This window comes from Euprymna scolopes, chromosome 42 (genome assembly GCF_053919585.1).
Source record: "Euprymna scolopes isolate OS-2025 chromosome 42, ASM5391958v1, whole genome shotgun sequence".
Taxonomy (NCBI): Eukaryota; Metazoa; Mollusca; class Cephalopoda; order Sepiida; family Sepiolidae; genus Euprymna; species Euprymna scolopes.
In genome coordinates, this window is record NC_136523.1 from 23,329,123 (window position 1) to 23,351,024 (window position 21,902).

At 34.7% G+C, this 21,902-nt stretch overlaps 1 protein-coding gene across 4 annotated transcripts in view; it reads right to left on the reverse strand.

Moving 5' to 3' along the window:
- Nucleotides 1–11,379: 11,379 nt before the first annotated feature.
- The window catches only part of LOC145266963 (cytoplasmic aconitate hydratase-like), a 135,685-nt gene continuing 125,162 nt past the window's right edge, over nucleotides 11,380–21,902 (reverse strand). For all 4 annotated transcript variants that reach the window (XM_080122800.1, XM_080122799.1, XM_080122798.1 and 1 more), the window contains 6 exons: nucleotides 21,221–21,325; nucleotides 18,566–18,708; nucleotides 17,871–18,018; nucleotides 15,234–15,356; nucleotides 14,402–14,587; nucleotides 11,380–11,724 (listed from right to left, as the gene is read on the reverse strand). In XM_080122800.1, the coding sequence (XP_079978926.1) occupies nucleotides 11,614–11,724; nucleotides 14,402–14,587; nucleotides 15,234–15,356; nucleotides 17,871–18,018; nucleotides 18,566–18,708; nucleotides 21,221–21,325 (816 nt within the window). In that variant the 3' untranslated portion in view covers nucleotides 11,380–11,613. The remainder of the gene's footprint in view (nucleotides 11,725–14,401; nucleotides 14,588–15,233; nucleotides 15,357–17,870; nucleotides 18,019–18,565; nucleotides 18,709–21,220; nucleotides 21,326–21,902) is intronic.

Here is a 21,902-nt window from a genome sequence, read left to right on the forward strand (position 1 = left end):
AAGAGTTTGGAGAGAACTGGAGCATTTTTTTTAATAGTACAGCCGAAATGAGATCGGGTCAACATGCTTTTGAGATGTCTAGCTTTTTTTTATCATACCCTTGAGAATGGGTGATTTTCAGATCATCTAGTGTGGTTTCTGTCTGCAAAGGAAAATAAGGGAGGGAGTGGTTTGCTGAGTACAAAGTAGAGTGTTAAGCAAACTGACAGTGCGTGTTTCTTTTGTATTTTAATTTTCTAATTGTTCTGTTTTTTTTTTGTTTTTTTTACATGGATGGGGTATCCTATTGGATACCAGACATTCATCCACTATTTCAGTGACTCCCATCAAGAGATCTTTTTAAAATTCTATCTTTTCCTTTGAGTGCGACTGTATATCTCTCTTGCACTGTGTTCATCAGGTATATCCGACAGGTAGTTTTCGAAATTCTTTTTTCATAGGTCCGGTTACTCCTATAATTATTGGAATGATGGAGATCTTAAGATTCCAGCTTGTGCGTGTGTGTGTGTGTGTGTGTTTGTAAATAAACTATTATTGTATTTCTTTTCTTAATATATCTAGAGCAAAAACTTGAGCATTAAAATGGCCGAATGTAAAACGGGGGGGGGGGAGGTCATGGAAAAGAGAGAGAGGGTGGGGGAATGTATGTTGGCGGATTGAGGAGTGCAGTCGTAGATTAAAACCACCCCCACATCATGAACCCCCCTCGCCCTCCTTTCTCTTGCCTGATAACAAAGGAAAGTGAGCTTATTCCCTTTCAAATGTAGACAAGGTCAACAGCCGACCTTGCCTTTATTTTGTGGTTAAATCTGTGTCATTCCTTATCTTGTTGGCGTCAGACAAAGCGAACAAAGCGATGTGATAAATAAATTGTCCATTTGTGATGAAATTTTTTTTATGTTTTTGGCGCTTATGGAGTTCGAGACGATTATGCAAGGGAGATAACTAGCATCGACTAAACAAAAGGTAAATTTTTTACTGGTTTCCACCTCAGTATGGTCCTTTAAAAAACGACTTTATAAATTTTCGAGTATCCTGAAAACAAATATCGCATCTAAATTTTTCACAAATAAGTAGTTTTCCAGATAATGTCATTTCTTATGCTATTGCTGGTGGCCATCTTGGTATGCACAGACACACGCCCTTGCATGTAAACGCAAACCCAAGAAACTACGCGCGTTCCAAGATAGAAAATTTAAATGCGATATTAGTTTTCAGCATACTCGAATGTATAGAAGTCGTCATTTTAAAGGAGAATGTTATGCTGGAAGCCAAGTAAAAATTTACCAACAAAAATAAGCATTTTTTTTTTTTTTGCAAAAGTTAATTAAAGACGATAAAATAATGATTGAACAACGAAACTATTTCAAGTAAAAAAAAAAACAAAAACAAAAATAAGCATTTTTTTTTTTTTTTTTTTTTTCAAAAGTTAATTAAAGACGATAAATAATCGATTGAACAATGAAACTATTTCAAGTAACCCCCCCCCCCAAAAAAAAAACCGACTCCACAAGAGCAGTTCCGGAACTAAAAATGAAAAATACCGGAGGCGGAGCTCTGTTCACAAAAAGAAAAATCATATTTAGAGAGAGAGAGAGAGAGAGAGAGAGAGAGAGAGAGAGAGAGAGAGAGAGAGAGAGAGTGTGTGTGTGTGTGTGTGGCGGGGGGGGTCTACTTTTTTTAATAATTGCCTTAGCAATTGACGATTTATTGATTTATTATTAAATCGGTGGCTTTCGTTAAGAGTCACACTTCTTTGTTTGCAAAGCCATTCAGCGGAAGTGACTTCAGACAAATTTTAAGGTTCGGATGACCAACACTGTATATAATGTAACCTTTTTTAAGCAAATATAAAGATATAAATTTTGGTAAATCTTTATTTGGTTTCCACCTTAACATTCTTTTTTTTTTTTTTTTCAAACAAAGGAGTCACCACTTATCAAAGACCAAATGCCACTCGAGGATAAGCGTTACTAAGTGTACAGTGGTCAATGGGAAAATGACGTAGTAATTGTTAGAAGTGTAAATTTGGTAAACTGGATTACTTAAAGGGGGACGGCTCATCCAGAACTTGTTTATATTGGACTTGAAAACGACCATATTACAGTCAGCTGGAAAGCAGGCAAATGAAAGAGTTCCACAAGCGTGCAGTTCTAAGAAAGAAGCTTTGTTCATGGAATCTACGTTTAGGTTTTGGCATAGATGAAGAGGGGGGAAATTATTGATAGTGTTTTCTGCTAGACGAGTGTTTTTTGTGAAAGTTTGGCTAGGGGGAACCATAGATTGGAGCTCAGACGAGCACTTGCCATGAAAATAGCGATAAAGCAGAGACAACGTCTATATTTTATATATTTTATTTTATATATACAATGTAGCTTTTTTTCTTTTCAAGACATTTTGCATATTTTCAAGGATTTTTTTTCAAGGCAATAATAGAAATAATTTGTTTTCAAGATATTTTCCGTATTTTCAAGGTTAGTGATACAAATAAGAGCTTTTCAAAGCAAAATAAAAATTCAGGGTTCGCACAAGCTTGAAACGTCCTTATGTAATTATTCTTTGAAAATGGAAAAAAAAAACAAAACGTTTTGGTATTTGTAAGGAATGGCCACACAGAGTTTCAGTACTTACGAAGTCAGTCCCAAGTATTGACGGAAACTCTTAACTTATAACTGTATTTTTCCGGTTGCCCACACTGAGGATTGAACCTTCAGGAGAATATCACTTGGAAAAATCAATTGTAAAAAGTGATATTCTCTTGACGGTTGAAGGTTCAATCCTCAGTGTGAGTGACCAAAATATATAATTGCGAATTACTTAAGACCTCTATCCAGTCATGGCTGACAGAACAAGAGCATGCTGCCCCGGGTTAAGTAAATAAAGGGTTCCGTTGAAAATTCCTGACTTTGATAAAAACATTCCTGAGTTCGACAAGATACACCTGAAAAAGGTGAGAGGTTACATCGACTGAAACGTGAAAATCATGCTCAAGATGAGAACGGTAGTTCGATGAATCTAAATAACACGAATATCTGGGAGTAATGATATCTAGCAATCTAAGGTTTGACAACTATTTGTCTTATGTATCGAATAGAATTAATAAAGAGCTTTACGTGTTGCGTATTCTGAGATACCAAATTCCTCATGAATGGTATTTGCTGACTAGGTTTTACAAGGCCATGATTTGTCCCGACTTGAAATGCGAGTCCCTAGCGTTTGCCAGAGTTAGCAAGGTGTTCTGATTCTCTTGAGCATCTACAGCATTGTGCGATCAGATATATACTACATATTCCTTACCACAACCTTGTTCCCTCTGGAGTATATGATCTGCTTGGATTAGATCTGCTGTCTGTTCACCGGAACGTAACGGTTGCTTCTGTTGCTGGCAGATTATTTTATGGTTCTTGCTCCACCACAATGCTGCTCCTGAACAGATCAAACATGCGACGATATACATTCATGCTAGACCCTCTGCATAAGGATACAGATGTACCAGTGATCCCCTTTCACATTATGTTCTGCAGTCCAGAACGTGCTGCCACAGAACTGTGTGAATGAACATGTCTCATTATCACATTTTTGAAGTCCTGTATTGGTTAACTATTATGATGCCCCTAAGTTTTATGCATTCCCTAATTAGCTTATTAGTCTGTGTAATGCTAACGGTTTTATCCATCCATCCAGCATGGCCGTAGCCGAGATTGAACTCAATATACGAGTTTGTAGTGTAATTCAAATCTTGTCGGTAGCTAAATACTTGATGCTTCGCCAGGGATATCAAGGGTATTTTTTATCGTGAAACCATCACTAAATGGGTTGCCTATCACAGGTTAAGAGTGTCCCATCTACCCTCGAAAGAAGGATAGGCCGCGCCAGTTTCTCAACCTGGTATTTTACCTTACGGTACATACAGCGTACAAATGGTCACCCATCCGGTACTGGCTAGACTCAACGTTGCTTAACTTCAGTGATCTGGCGAGAACCGGTGTGTCAATGTGATTGTGCCGTATATATATGGCACAACAGTTTTATGACCATGGCTTAATAAAGGGAAAAAAAAATCTTCACTGAAACAACTATCCAGTGAGCATGACATGGACCAAACACAAAAAGTCACAATCAGAAAACTCACCGTAGTTTGAAGACCATGAATGGTTTGTTGGAAATAAATTTAAAGAATATGTCATACATACAACATCAGCATTGTATTCAGGAGTGACTTGACACTTTGAAAGCATTCTGTAGAAGTCAAGCTGCCACGGAAAAAAAATAACTAACTAGCCGTGCATGCATGGTCCTCCTCTTGTGCTGCATGCGAGATGGCACGACAAAAAATAGTGAAGAAATGATGAATGTGAGAAGTGTGAAGGGCCAACGTTGCCTTCACATTTTCGCTAAGTTTCAGAAAAATCTAATGGATGGGGCAAAAAGTTTTGTGGTAAAAAGTGTAATTTTTTGCAATTTTGGGGCATTTGTGACCCCTTTTGAGCTCCGGAAAATGCCGAATCCCAGTGAAAATAGACAAACGGTGCAGTTTTACACCTTAAGACATGTATATTTGAATTCAGCACCATAGAAAACTACTATATAGACATATATATCAAGTTTTTGAGTAATATGAAAAAAAAAAAAAACCTCTAAAAAGGCATGTTTTTTTTAGCCCTAAAAGTCCCAGAGGGATGCGAACCAGGAGTTTGCCAGGGTCACCCATACTGAATTTATATTAAAAACAATGGCCATCATATTTTGGCCAAGTTTCAGAAAAATCTAATGGATGGATCAAAAGTTATGGGGCCAAGCGTGTCATTTTTGACCCCTTTTGAGACCCTGGGGGACACAACAGAATTTTTGCAAAACAAATTTTTTTACTGTGCACATCTTTTTAATGAAATACAATTTGCGCCAAAATTTCAGGAAAAACTAATCAACGGTTATCTGGCAATCGTCCGGAATAACAGACATACGGACGCCACTGAAAACATAGGTCGCTCTCCAATAAATCGGGGGACCAAAAATTGTGTCTATGCAATTCCATGTAGATTATAACAATACATCTCAGATTTCTTGGCCTTCTGGCCAAGACTAGCAAAGGTACAGTGATGAGGATGACTAGACACCCAATCCCCCATTTTTGAGTGGCCTTGTGCCTAATTTTTTGTTTGTTACTGTTTTGTTGTCAACTTTTCTGAGTAATTAAAAAATATATAACTCAAAGTGTAGTATCTGTTCAGATGCTCACTTCACTTTTTTGTTCTCGCTTAGTGGAGAAGTAATCCTTCATGATTGAGACAATTTGTATTCCTTTCGCCACATTAAAAAAAAACGACCTTGGTGTCTAACTCTGCCCTCGTGGAGAAGCAAACTAAATAGGAACAATACATTTCAGAATTTTGGAGATGAGGATTGATTATTTGGATTCTTGGGGCTACTACTGTTTTCATTTTGACTAATTGTCACAACGTTTCAGTCGATAACATATTCTTGTTCTGTCAGTCATGACTGAATAGAGGTCTTATGTAATTTACAATTGTATTTTTCGGTCGATCTTCTTCGGGGATATCTTATCCAACTCTGGAATCTTTCTGTTGATCTCGGTAATCTGGATGAAATTTTGAACGGAACCATTTCTTTAATTTATAAAGGTATTATGCTCTCGTTCTGTCAGCCGTGATTAAGTAGAAGTCCTAAATAATTTGCAATTGTATTTTGAGTGTCGCCTGCACTGAGGATTGAACCTCCAACCTCCAGAAGAGTTTAACTTTATAATTAAATTTTATCAAGTACTTTATCCAGCATGCTACGGGTCTTTGCGTACAATTCTAATTTAAATTTTAGTAGCCCTTTGGAAAGATTTAAGAACACTCAAAATGAGAACAGTAGTCCGAAGAATCCAAATAATATGAAATAAAATAATACTTGCACATCCAAGAGGACAAGTTCGTATCATTTGGATTCTTTGTATGATTGTTCTCATCTTGCGTGTCATTTTTACGACGTTTCAGTCAATGTAACCTCCGACCTTCTTCAGGTGCATCTTATCGAACTCGGGAATGTTCAAAAGGATCCGTGGCAAAGTGGTTAGAGTACTTGGAAAAATCAATTGTGATATTCTCCTGAATGTTGAAAGTTCAATTCTCAGTGTGGGCGACCAAAAATTACAATTGCGAATTATTTAGGACCAGTCATGGCTGATGGAACAAGAACATGCTACCCCGGTGAAGTAAATAAAGGGTTCCATTCAAAATTCCGTCCAAATTCCCGAGTTTGACAGAAACATTTCCAAGTTTTACAAGATACACTTGAAGAAGTCTGAGGTTACATCGACTGAGATGTTGTGAAAATAAAACTCAATATGAGAACAGTAGTCCGAATAATCCAAATATTATGAATGACCAATCCTCATCTAAAAATTTCAGAAACGTAATAGCAATCAAAATAATACAAATTATCAATCCTCGTCTCCAAAATTTAAACAAATAAAAACAGAAAAACAAGAAAAAAAAACAAAAAAAAAAACATCCAGTCAAAATTTTATTTAAAAAAAACAAAAATAAAAAAAACAAACAAAAAAAAAACAGCCACTTTTTTTTTTGTTCAGTTTTAAAATATTTGTTGTTGATCAACAACTGCGGCTGCAGCTAAGACCTCCAATGCTCCTGAGGTTATTTATTATAAACGACACCCTAGATAGCTCCCACCCCCCGTCCCTCTCCAACAAGCCCACGGACCTAAGCACCCCTCCTCCCCACCCAACTTCTCTGAAGACACACAATGGCATCAAACACAAATCGCCACAGCAAAATTTATGTTCAAGTTTCAGTGTCAATAGACAGACATCTCAGTTCCAAGTTTGGAAAGAATTGAAACAAAAAAAGATGCTTGTTTACACTGGTGATTTTTTTTTTAATCAACGCACTTCAGGTGAAAACATTATTGCGTACTTACATGTCATGTTGAAATTAGTATAAAATCTAAAATTTTACGAAAAATAATCCAAAGGAGGCTAGATGTATTTTTGACAAAAAAATTATCCACAATTACGTTCTGTCGTTTTGTGTTTAAAAATGGCGGGTCCTTAATCTAAATCAGGTTAAGATAAGGGTTATCTCCCTTGTTTGTCATACTGAATTGGTTGCACAACTCTTCGACATAAAAATATACAATAAAACAGGATAATTCGATAATTTTTGTTTTTACTTGTAATTATTTTTTCTACTGGATTATTTTTTGCAATTTTTGGAAATTGTACTAATTAAAACACGACAAGTAAGTACGTAATAATGTTTTCACCTGAAATGTGTTGGTTTAAAAGACCACTAATCTACACAAGTACCCCCCCCACCCCCCCAAAAAAATACTGCAGTCATTTTTTTCAAGGGGAAAGACGGTAGGTTAAGAGTTTCTAATCAACAGCACCTGGTCCCTTATGCTAGACAATTTTAAATTTCTCTAAATATAGGAACGTAGACATGTTTTTAAAATTAAATTTAAGGAGAAAAATAATTTAAAGAAATATTTCGAATTCATTTGAGAAGGGCAAAGTTTCTAATCCGTAAACTGTGGGATTTCAATCTTCAGAATCCAAACTTGGTTTTTAATTTAAAATCTGTTTTAATCAAATTTAAACACAAATCATAAAATCTTCAATAACTTAATTGCGTTAATGATAAAAATAAAATTGTAACCCTCCTCATCATTATCGTTATATTTGGTTTAACATCCATGGTGTTACTGTTGTTTATATATATATATATATATATATATATATATATATATATATATATATATAAGCAATTGTTGTTTAAGCAATGGAAAGTCAAACATTTTAGAAAATATTTTTTATGAATTTAAATGAGAAAATTTGAAAACCTGAAAATGTTATGAGCTGATAAAATCATTTTTATTTACTTTTTTGGTGTTGCTGTTGTTAAAGTCCAAATTTTTGCCAATAACTTGGTTTTATCAAGGAGATGTCAGTCTGATAAGTTTTTTTTTATTTTAATAATAAGAGGTCGACGCCTCCCAAAAAGAAAATATGTCTTATATCGGTGCTGTTCAAGATCTGTGTGTGTAATCGCTTGATAGATGTATTTTCTCTTCGGGAGGCTTTGACCTCTTATAACAACATTATGAAGGAGAAGAGAAAAAAAAAAAAAAAAACTTAATCGGACTAACATCTCTTTGATAAAGCCAGGTTATAGGCGAAAATTCAAGCTTTAACAAAAAAAAAAGTAAATAAAAATGATTTTACCATTTTACAACATTTTCAGGTTTTCAAATTTTCTCATATTATATATATATATATATATATATATATATATATATACACACACACACAAACATAGGGTGACCCCCCACAAAAAAAACGGGCCCCAACTATAATTAGGTCCCGTTTCTTAGTGTTTTTTCCGAATGAAATGAAACTTTGGTCATAACTAGTTTATTATATTCAAAATATAACATCAAAAAACACTAGGGGCTTTGGCCTTTTTTCTCCGTTGACTGTAAAATGCTCAGAAAAACAATTGAATGTCCTGTTTTTTTTTTTGTTTTTTTTTTGGTCAATGTGTGTGTGTGTGTATATATATATATATATATATATACACACATCTTTGACTTTTAAAAGAGTTCAGTTTAGTAAGGCAGGAGGATTTTATACCATGTTTTTTGTTTCTTTAAAGAGAAGAGATAAGGAGTAAATGAATACAGACAAACAACAAAAATTTATATATCAATTTAAAAAACAATAAAATGAATAAAATCTTTCGGATTTGTTTTACTGTACACATAGATTCGAAAAAGTTGTCAAAAAACAAATAAATGTTATCAAAGGCAAAGTGAGCTACTTTCCTACCTAACTGGATAAGTTTTTAGCGTTTTTATTTAATGTAAAATGTTTATTCGGTTCGAAAATCATACAGTGTTTATTGATATACTTGAAAAAGACAAATGGCGGCGAGATTTCTGTTGAATACATTAATTTGGGGAAAAAATTTATGCAAAATACTGCTAAAAACCCATCTAACACATGTTCTCATGACATAGGCTGATATATATTGAGCGAGTTTCTAACAGTATTTTGTATAATTTTTTAGTCTGAACTCATTTTCCCAAACTTAACCTATTCAACAGAAACCTTGCCATCATTTGTCTTTTTCAAATATATCAATAAAAACTATGATTTTCGAACCGAATAAACATTTTACATGAAATAAAAATACTAAAATGTTATCCAGTTAGGTAGAAAATTAACTTATCTTGCCTTTGATAAAATTTGTTATATATTTGTTTTTTGACAACTTTTTCGAATCTATATGTATAGTAAAACAAACCCTAATTTTTGTCAATGGAATTTGCTTGATATTGTCTATTTATACATGCTGTGTTTGATGTTTACAATCAAATTTTTACCTTGAAAAGGTTGGTCTACAGAAAAAATATATACACAAACATTTCTTGCACTCATGTGTATATATATATATATAAAATAAAAACTGCAATTAAATTTACCAAAATGATCCAAGATAGTAAAACTAAAGTATATTATAAATATTAAAGAATTAATATTTATAAAGTTATCTCAGCCAGATATAAAAGCTCGATAAAACCAAATAGGAAATAGAGCTTATAATAGGAGCAAACAGTTAATAAAACATGTTAAAAAACACTTAAAAATGAGTTAAAAACATATTTAATCTGAAAAGGAAACACTAGATAAGTGGATAGTCCTTAATCCGCGGAGTTTCGAAGAAATATTTTCCTTCTCATCAGAGGGTAGGAAATAGCAAAATGCAGGATTGGATTTTGCATGCAAAAGTATTTGATGAAACAACAAGTCAAAGATCTTACTTGAAAACAGAAAAAGTGAAGCAGAGGGAATATGGTAAAGAAAAAGGTGATTACACATGAATGGATAGTCTGGTGGAAGATAAATAATCCAGTGACGGTATAATCCAAAAGTCTAACTTCAGGAAAGTTAAAAGAATTTCCATTTGTACAAGTAAAATCCTTGATCCCGCATTTTGCTAATTCCTACCCTCTGATGAGAAGGAAAGTATTTCTTCGAAACTCCGCAGATTAAGGACTATCCACTAGTGTTTCCTTTTCAGATTAAATATGTTTTTAACTCATTTCAAAGTGTTTTTTAACATGCTTTATTAACTGTTTGCTCCTATATATATATATATATATATATATATATATATATATAAATAACAGTATAGCAACATTTCAAGATCCAAATATTTATTTTTGATGTAAAACAGCTCCTTCAGCATGTTCACACATTTTTTACAGATCCGTTTGTTAGGCAGAAAAAATTGGTTACTATTATGTCAATACCGACTCTTCTCATGCATATACTCTTCAGAAAAATAAAAATTGCTTGCTAAGAAAGATAAACATGCATAAATATTTAGATCTTGGAATGTAGCCACACTGTAATTTTTTTATATAGTCTCCGTTGTTATATTTAACATACAATGAGCTTCTAGGCAAAAAGGATTAGTATATATATATATATATATATATATATGTGCGTGTGTGTATGTGCATATATGTATGTGTGTGTATGTGCATATATGTATGTGTGTGTATGTGCATATATGTATGTGTGTGTATATGCATATATGTGTGTGTGTGTGTATATGCATATATGTGTGTGTGTGTGTGTATATGCATATATGTATATATGTGTGTATATATATATATATATATATGTGTGTGTGTGTCTATGTATGTGTGTGTGTGTGTGTGTTAAAATGTTACAAAAGGTTAGAAAAACATTGGTACCATCGGTTTAAGATCTGCAATAAGGAAATCAGTTTATGGTAAAAAGAACAATATTACATTCTAGTCAGCGTCTGTTTAACAAACAGAAGTTGAAGAAAATTTGATATTTTTCGACCGTGAACTGGCCCCCTTCGATCAAATTTGAAACTAACAGTACCAATGTTTTTCTGACCTTCTATAGCATCTTAAAATATTATGCTCTTATACTGAGAGTTTTTTTTTTTTTTTATATATATAATTGAGCACTTTGCTGGGGTTCTTTCCCCAAAACACCACACAGTTATATATATATATAGTAGGAGGCAATAACATATATATATATATATATATATATATCCTCTCTTTTCATATAAAACCTATTATTCCCTCCTTCCCCAGTAAAACAAAATACTCATCTAGCTTCTCTTTCTCCTCATTTCACCCCCCTCCCCCCTCCTCTCTCCCATTTTGATCCTTTGTACTAAATCCTACCTCCATCCCTCCGCATCATCTTTATTACTTTGCTGTGGTATTCCCTTCTTTCCAGGAACTCTTTGACACAATAGATTAAGGCTGGTGACACAACCAGAATATCAGTTTGTATTATTATTTCTACTAGTTCGTCTACACACTTATCCATTATTCCACATAGTCGGAAATTTCATTTCATGTTTTGAATTCTCCTATATATTCTTACTTCCTTTTAAAACTCCTGGTTCCAAAAAAGGTGTTAGCAAACCCACTTGCCTCAATCCCCTAAAAAAAACGGTATGCAGTTGCCGTGACGATTTGTGTGTCTATTCACCACTTATTGACTGTATCCCTCTCTAGTTTATACGTCCATCAGACCAGATTCCGGACGATCATATTGAGAATGCCTCTGTGCATGTAGTATGTCATTTCGAGTTGAGTATCAAATCGGACAAGAACCTCAAACGTTTTTCCGGTGCTCAGCTGAAAGGGAAGCAAAAACAAAATTAAAAACAAAACGAAATAAAAAAAAAAACAGTAAAAACTAAAAATGAAGATGACACAACTAAAGTTATGGGCTAAAAAATTATACATTTTATGGATTTAAAAGTTTTAAAATGATTAAGGTTGTCAGGTGGGTAGGTTTGTTAGTAGATATTAGCTAGTGCATACTAGTGGTTGTATTGTTAATTTACATTTTTTGTTTTTACCACTATTTCACCCCAGACAAGGCACTGCCACTTTGTCATAAGTAACAACTATTTGGGACCACCTTAGCAGAGATACTATGTAGGGAGTTGGGCAGCGAGGTATCTGTTCACATTACACTTGAACTTGCATGTCAGTACAGTCAGAGAAGCCGAGGAGGCCTGGGAGGGAATTCAAAAAACTAGGGGAGAAGCTGGAGTGTGATGACTAGGGCCTAGACAACAGCATATTCTTTTCATTGTTTTGACTCTCAAGTATATATCCGTCACAGTTAGACACAATTAATCAACCGAGGACCACATCACTCTACATAAAAACATATACGATATCAACGGATATATACCTGAGAATCAAAACAAGGAAAAGAATATGCTGTTGTGATAGCCCTAGTGATGACCATGTGCTGCCCTGCTCTATAATTGGCGACCCCAATGTTGTTTGCAACCGTTGTCTTCTCTTTCACCGTCATCTCTCACATTGACGTCAGCCATGGGTCGGGTGCAAAGGTTCACAAGTTTAAAAAAACACAAACTCTCAATTGCACATCGTGGGTGTGTGACACCACTGATCCTCTACATGCTAACGTCCTCATCAAGTACATAGTCATTTCCGGAGGCTGTCTTCGTCAGTTGACGTCAGCTCATAACTCATTGCCACTTCGAAAACTATCTCTAAAATATACTGATCAATCCTTTGTTCCTGTTACCGCCACACCTTGATTAACAATATATATATATACACTAGTGGTCTTGACCAGGGATAAAAATATGCTTAAATATGAAAATTTGTCCAGATTTCGTATATATTATTATTAGGGCTATGACAACAGAATATTCTTATTGTTTTGACACTCGAGTATATATCCGACACAGACACAGTTAATCAATTGAGAACCATATCACTCTATATAAAGCACACGAGAGTCAAAAAAATAAAAAAGAATATGCTGTTGTCCTAGCCCTAGTTATCAATCCTCATCTCAAAAATTACAAGACGTAATATTTTTTTTTAATTCTTGCAGGTTAAAATGTATTTTATTTTATTTTATTTTTTTTTTTTGGTCTCATTTTACAGGTTTGCTTGCGAAAAAAGCTGTGGAGTATGGACTAAGTGTCACACCTTGATTAACAATCCTATTTCAGCTCTCCTTTTGTGTACCTTGGTGGACAACTTCCTATCCCTTGTTCTGCCGATAAACCTATTTCTTCTTTTTTTTTGTGTCATATTACTTTTTCTTTTTCCTACTTGCTAACATTTGGGAGGGAGGAGGATGTCAACTGTGTTACAGGAAGACGGGTTGAGGACGTGTTGCATGGCGAGAAATTATATGAGAGTAATATGAAGGATGTTTTTTTTTTTTTTTTTTTTTACATGGGGGTTACCACTTATCAAGGCCCGAAGGCCACTCAGGGATAAGGGTTATTGCGTGTACAGTAATCAATGAGATAGTATTGTAGTAATCATTAGTATTGGGGGTTTTGATAGAGTGTCTTACTAAAGGGGACGGTTTGTCAGGAGTTTGTTTATGTTGGACTTGAAGACATCCAAGTTGTAGTCAGGTGGGAAACAGGCAAGCGGCAGAGAGTTCCACTGGCGTGCAGTTCTAAGAAAGAAGCTTTGCTCATGGAATCTACGTTTGGATTTAGGCACAGATAAAGAGTGGGGAAAATTATTCAGTAGTTTCAGTCAGACGGGTGTTTCTCATGAAAGATTGGCTGGGGGGGGGTGAGGAATTGGAGCTCAGACGAGCACCTGCCATGGAAATAACGATAAAACAAAGACAGGCTCGCAACGTGTACAATGCGAGTTTTAAAGATAGGCTTAGATCAGAGAAAATGATTAAATCTGGACAGTATAGAGAGATGCGTGTAGAACCGGAGACTTTGATAGTATACGCAAATTTGAAAGAATGACATTTAGAAAAGTTGGGGTAGCAGGGTCAGTCAGCAGTTAAGAGAAAACATCAGAGGAACTGATAAAAGTGGACGTTAAAAATAGATGAATAAAACAGCCAAGTCCCACCCCTACACAGAGATCTCTAGCTGTAAGAAAACTCTAATAGTTTCTTCCGCCAGAACTGCTAGACTTTGGAATTCCCTTCCGGATTCCTGTTTCTTTGACTGTACTGACATACAGAAGTTCAACTGTAAACAAACACCTTGCTACGCAACTCCCTACATAGTATCTCTGCAACTTGTGTCCTTGATAGTAGCCTCCTACATCAAAGTGGCACTGTGCAATTGCATTTGGGTGAAAATGCAATAAAAAAAAATAAATAAATAAAAAATACAGACTTGACCAGAGCTAGTTCGGAAGTCAATTTCTGGAAATCATCCAACATATAGCACCATGTAAAACCGACATTAAACTGATATTGATGACGACAATGTTGTTGATGATGAGGATGATGAAGATGAAGAAGAAGAAAAATTCAAATTATAACAGGACTTACCATCACTTTTGTTTTCAAATTTTTCTCAAATTTCTTGGGAATATCAAACGAGAACTTCTCCCTCCCCGTGAGGTTATGGGATTCAGCGGACTCACCCGGAAGATACTGAAGAGGGGCAATGCCCATACCAACGAGGTTTGATCTGTGAATGCGTTCGTAACTCTCGGCCAGAATGGCACGGACACCCTGTAAAGAGAAAACCAAATAAAAGGCATTTAAGATTTGATTTGGATGAAAGAGAAAGGGGTGGGAGATAATAAGAGGGAGAAAGACACAGAGAGGGAGAGAGAGATTGAGAGAGAGAGAGAGAGATTGAGAGAGAGAGAGAGATTGAGAGAGAGACATTGAGAGAGAGAGACATTGAGAGAAAGAGAGAGACATTGAGAGAAAGAGAGAGATATTGAGAGAAAGAGAGAGACATTGAGAGAAAGAGAGAGACATTGAGAGAAAGAGAGAGACATTGAGAGAAAGAGAGAGACATTGAGAGAAAGAGATTGAGAGAGAGACATAGAGAGAGAGGGAGAGAGAGAGAGAGAGATTGAGTTTGAGAGAAAGAGAGATTGAGAGAAAGAGACATTGCGAGAGAGAAAGAGAGATTGAGAGAAAGAGACATTGAGAGAGAGAGAGACATTGAGAGAAAGAGAGAGAGAGACATTGAGAGAAAGAGAGAGAGAGAGAGAGAGAAAGGGATTGAGAGAGAGAAAGAGATTGAGAGAGAGACATTGAGAGAGAGAGAAAGAGATAGCCTGATCTGGTAGCACCAGGATAAAGAGTGATAGAAACTAATACAGAGAAAGAGTAATAGCCATAGGGGGAGAGAAAGTGGTCTTACAAGCATCCAGGGTCCTTTGGCAGCCCAATCCCTTGAAGAGCCACATCCATAATCCTTGCCGGCCAAAATGATGAGGGGATGGTTCTCTTCTTTGTATTTCATTGCAGCATCAAACACATCGAGCTGAAGAAAAAAAAGTAAAAACATAGTGACATTTAAAAAAAAAAAAAGAATAAAAACATAGTGACATTTAAAAAAAAAAAAGAATAAAAACAGTGACATTAAAAAAAAAAAGAATAAAAACAGTGACATTTAAAAAAAAAGAATAAAAACAGTGACATTTAAAAAAAAAATAAATAAAAACAGTGACATTTAAAAAAAAAGAATAAAAACATAGTGACATTTAAAAAAAGAAAATAAAATAAAAACAGTGACATTTAAAAAAAAAAAGAAAAGAATAAAAACAGTGACATTCAAAAAAAAAAAAAAATCACAATTTCTATTATGTTTCAAGTTCGTTTATCGTTAAATATTTATTCATGTAAAAAACTGGCAAAAACACGTAAGTGTGAGTTGATGTAAAACACTGAGCAAACTTTTTTGCGTAACGATCAAAGTTTACAGCAGAACAAGAACTGCATCACATAAACTCACTGTGACCATTAAACTATAAACCTTCAAGATTTTCCCACGCTCGTGATCAAATTAGATTTATCCTCCCGATGTCCGATATTTATTGATTGCTTTTCATTTTCAGGTTGTCGTTTTCAACGGACGAACTGCTTTGCTTGTTTGGCGGGGTAATGTGGGCGGTGTCGGTTAATTTTTATTATTGCGCCATGCTTGACAAATGGTAAAAAAAAGGCTAGGCATTGCGTATGAAGAACCCGGCCGCCATTTTTGTAATTAAATTTATGTTAAGGCGCGAGAAAATGGTGGTCTCATTGTTTCAATGCGGCTGTGATATCAGGAATTGCTGTTGGGTTGGGTAGAGGAGGTGTATTTTTATTTACGTGGGAGTCATCATTTATCAAGGCCTGACGGTCACTCGAGGATAAGCTTTAATAAGTGTGAGTTGATGTAAAACACTATGAGCGAACTTTTTTTGCCTAACGATCAAAGCTTACAGCAGAACAAGAGCCGCATCACGTAAACTCACTGCACTGACTATTTCGTGACACTTGATGGTACATATCGATATTAAAGTAATAACACTGTGACCATTAAACTATAAACATAAAGAGGAACCTTCAAGATTTTCCTGCACCAATCATCTATGTATATAAAAGGTAAAATGTATGTGCGCTTACATGTCTCGCAAAAACTTTCGAGAGGCAACGGATTTTCATGAGATCAGTATCATTTTGAATGTTGACCCTTCGGACAACAAATATAAAAAAATTGGCCAAAAACATTAATTCCTTCACCCTAAACTGGGCACTTTTGTACGGGGAGGGTCTTTTTTTTTTTTTTTTTTTGCTGATACTTTTGGCAAGTCATTCAACTCTCACTTCCACGACGTCACATAAAAGGCGTTATTTCGACCACCTGTGACGTCACAACCACGGTGGGCACATCATTTTTTTTTTTTTCACTTCTTTTTCCTCTGGCGTCATACGGGTTTACGCCTGTTTACTACTCCAACTTTTTTTTTTACGCTCGCAATTTTCCTACTTTTTTTTTTTCTCAACCAACACCCTTACATACACCTCCACTTTCTTTTCTGCCTTCACATCACGGGTTCGATCCTTCTTGCCTACTATAACTTTTTTTTTTTTGCTCAACATACATCTCCAAACACCCGGGCAATACCTGGCACCCAGGCTAGTCTATTATATAAAAGCGAAAATGTATGTTAGTGTGCGCACTGCTTTTGTATGCCCGGTAAAGGGTTTTTTTCTGGGGATGGTTGGTGGGGGTGGGTGTACTATTTCTTACAATTTTTTATATACTCCCTAGATTATAATATCTATGATTTGCGAACGGATGTCGCGTCTATCTTTTATTTTAGAAAATTCCTGCTATTCTGTCTTCTCACGTGTTTGTTCGTGTTTTTCGTATAAATAAAACGAAAGTAATAAAAAAAACAAAAAAAAAAAACAATTTGCTGGCACTCTTCCCAGGGACGTCCAGAAAAGCAATAAGCTTTGATCAATCTGGGGAAAACCCGTCATGTCAGACAATTGCTCTTGGGGAAACAAACAAATATGCAGAAACTGGCTGTCAGCCAAAGTTAAGTGCATGATTTCATTCCCCTATGGCGTGATGTTAATTTCACGCACCTGCGTGAACTCATTCACTTAACTTTTTAATCGCTTGATTTCAACCGTTCTCACTTCTCTGCCCTCTTAGTGTCGTGGTAAGATATCACGTTTCTTTCACTTTCTTTTCCGCCTTCGCTTCAAGGTCTCGGGTTTGAGCCTACCTGCCTGCTAACGCTTTTTTGTTATTTGATGGCGTTTATATTTTATGGTAAAGGTTTACACTTTTTAGGAAATTTAGAATGGTTTTAGCGTTTTCTTTTTCGAAGAGTTCTTTTAAGTGTGTGGCCTTGTATTAGTGTTGACGAATTTGTGTAAGGTCATAGCCGTCAAGTAAAAGGTGTTCCACCGTATAAAGTTTGTGACATGGTATAAATAACCGTGTGGAGCGATTATTTACTTTCTTGATGCAAACAAAAAATTAAAATCAACTTACAGCTGTGTCTGTTGGGATGTGTAGCGTTTTTGGACCAGGTTTTTTCAAGAATTTATTGACGAGGCGAATATTTGCAAATGTTCCACGTGCCATGACAGCATCATTACCGCGACGAGACCCATACGAGTTGAACTCTCTTGATTTTAAACTAAAGTTCAAATAAAAAGATATATAAATAAAATAGAAAGATATATAAATAAAATAGAAAGATATATAAATAAAATTAAAAATTATAAATAAAAGCAGAAAATTAATTATTAATGAAAACAGTTTTCAAAGACAACCAACAAAAATTGAGTTTTGCTAAATTGGCTTAAGATTTGAGGAAATAATTATCTCCCTTATTTCAATCCAAACACTAGTTGCTATTTTTTTTTTTTATAGCAAAACTCAATTTTCGTCAATTGTCTTTGAAAACTGTTTTCATTAATAATTAATTTTCTACCTTATCGTTTTTCATAATTCTTGGATATGTTCATTACTGTGACATGACAAGTAGATACCATTGATTTAACTTGAAATTGAATATTTTGATTTCTGAATTTTGCTCTAATAACAAAGAAGCACCATTTGATGTACGTTATCATAACAAAGGTCCATACAAAATTTCAGCTAGATCAGTTCAGTAGTTTAAAAAAAAAAAAAAGTGGAACCGACAGACAAACAGATGAAGAGAAATATAAATATATTTTTACCCTAAACTTGAGAGATAGCGAGCTGCTGGAGAGTTCCGGGCGATGCTACCAGCGGGGGAAATATGGTCAGTTGTTACACAATCGCCGAGGTGAAGAAGGACATAAGCATTTTGAAGATCTTGAGGAGGATCAAGTTGAATGGTCTGCAAAAATAAGAAACAAAAATCTTTAGCAATAAAAAATACTTTCAAAAAAAAAAAAAAAATTAAATTTTAATTGAAAAAATTGAAAATAAAATAAAATGAAATTTTAATTAAAAAAAATAAATATTTGTTTAAAAAATTGAAAAAAAAAAAAGTCCAAATTTAAATAAAATAAAAAAAAACTTTAGAAATAAAAAAATTTAAGTAAAATTTTTAAACAAATTGCAAAAAATCAAATTATTCAACTATTATTGTATGAAAGTAAATGGTAGTTTGCTTGAAGCATTGCTAGTAAAGGAATATATGGAAGTTTTAAAAGCCGAGAGCAATGCGGAAAGGACCGGAATCACAAGAGTAAAGAAAAGAAAAACAAACAAACAAATAGACGGTTATTTATTCATTTATCACTCTTCTCATTACATAATTATTTACAACCAAGTTATTGGTATGTCCGGTGTATATATTGATGAGCCGTTCCATATAAGTTAACAAATTTACCGAATTTCCATTACTAACGATTACTATATTGTCTAATTGACTATTGTACATTCTTAACTTAACCCTTATCCTCGAGTGGGCTCTAGGCCTTGATAAGTGGTTATACCTATGTAAAAGAAACGAAAAAGAAAAAAAACACATATTTGTTTTAATAAATATATTTTTCTGTGATTTATTTTAATTTACAGTTCACTGCTTGAAAAAAAAAACAAAAAAAAAAACAAAAAAAAACCACCTTTTATAAATATACTAGTGAGGGAAAAAAATATTGTGGCAATAGGAGTGGAGTGGCAGAGAACGGCATTCCCAGGTAGTAAAAAAAACAAAAACAAAAAAAAGAAACAGGACTTGGGTGATATCAGCCGGAAGTGAAACTGGAAGCAAAATTTTGCAACAAAAAAATTGGCGCGTGAACTCGCATAGCTCAAGTTAGCAAGCGAACGTTTTTATCGATCGACTCATGAAAATACAGATGTTATAACGTCGCAAATTTAGTTTTTTTAAAACAGAAGAACATGATGACATTTAGCGCATGCACGGTTTGCAAACCACATTGAAAGCAAGGTTTTTATCTGACCTCCTCCCCTTCTCTTCGAACAAAACAACATTTCTACACGAAATAAGCTATGATTTTTTTCCCAATTTTTCAGTATTTTTTGTCCGAGAGATCACTCTTTCTAACGATGCTATTTTTGTGCATGTACGATGCGGATGACAAAAGTATTTAGCAGACATACAAACACACACACACAGTCGTTTGAGATTTTTTTTTACTAGAGATTTCAGCTCATTGGGGCAAAGATCTAAAATTCTCTACATCCAAAATCCAGATGCAGTTAAAACTATAAAAGAAAATTGTGGAAAATTCCATTAGCATGTCAAATTGGAGGTTAGATATACGCATTAAAGAGATCATCTTTTAACATTCACAGACAACTTGAAACGGAACAAATATGACGTGCCTCAAATAAGTTTTCAAACTTTTTTTCGTATGGGCACTTTTAGTGATAGTGCACACATGAAACTCTCGTCTTCTTTGAAGTAATCTTCTCCAGCTGCAATACACTTGTTATACTGCTCCAACAACTTCTCGAAGACTTCAGGGAGGTTCTCATGTGTGAGTGTGTCACTGACCCTCATCACAGCCTCTCTCATCTCAATTGTCACATAATGACAGCCTCTAAGGTTTTCCTTAAGATTAGGGCATAACCAAAAGTCACAGGGTTGGTTGGTTGTTTTTGTTTTACGGCATATCAACCTTTTTCAGGTTATTTAATGCCGAATCTAGTGATTTTGAGGAACGATTTTAAATGGAGTATATTTGTTTTTTTAAGTTGGATTCTATTTAACCCATAGTTGGGACCCTAACAGGTACTACCACTCCTGGTTAGAGTGGACCTAGGAGCAATGGCAATTAAAAGGTGGCTCCACACTCCCCAAGGCCCGCAAGGTGGGGCCTCACCAGCGGATATAGTTTTAGGTCATATCCAGGACCGTTGAGTAACATTAGAAAAGAACTAGTACTAATACTACTATTATGTTACTGCTACTACTACTAATGTTATCATTATTAATATTATTATTATTATTATTCATTTATTAGTTTACACACAGATTAGCAGCAAAGATTTCTCTTTGAGAACAACCTGTGTTTCCTGGAGTCTAAGTGACAACAAGTTTACCCAGATTTTGACTACTCACCACCACTTACAATATTTTGGGTGTTTTTTTTTTCCCAAAGGAGTCATCACTTATCGATGCCCAGAAGCCACTCGAGGATTCTTTGTCTACTTTGTGACTGAGCCTACAACGTGTTGGGTAACGTTACACAACATATCATCACTATCCAATGAGTCACCTACTCATGTATCAATGACAAAACAACTACTTCTGTTCATGGATGTCAATCTGTGCGGATTGAGAGAATCGCCAATATTGTGATACTCTCGAGAAAGGTCGAGAAAAATGAATCTTCGAGGATAAAGAAAGAGAAAATAGTAAAATGGATTCTTACCATGTTATCGAAGAAAGGAGGAGATTTGATGTACGTAGAATTTGGGTTCCATGGATACAGCAGACCATCCGGCACTTCTAGAGAATGCCAACGTTTGGAGCCAACCTAAAATTGTACAGAAAAACAAAACTTTATAAATTGCTTTCATTGACATATTAGCAAAACAAGCATACAAGACAACAATGTACACTTTTAATAGTACATTTATGTGTATATATATATATATATATATATATATATATATATATATATATATATATATATATAATATAAAGCTGAATGTCTGTGTGTGTGTGTGTGTCTGGTCACGAATAGGCTCCTATATGGTTGACTATTTTAAAAAAAAACTAATTACATATAATGATAGAAGATGTATCGAGACACAGGAATGGGTATGTTTGATCTGGCAGAACGGTGGTTCATTAAATTTGTGGGGTCTGCCTTCGCGCCTGGTCCACAAAGTACAAAGTATAAAAAAAAAAAAACGTTTACAAGTGTTTTTGATATAGATGTACATAAGAATACTTTGATAAGTATGTTTTAACTTAAATAGGGATGGTATAATAAAATTGTGGGGTCTGCGTTCTGTGCCTGGCTTCCATAGAATGGAAATAGCCACAAACTTTAATAAAGATTTTTCATATCTATCTGCGTAAGTATATTTTGATAATTATGTTTCAGT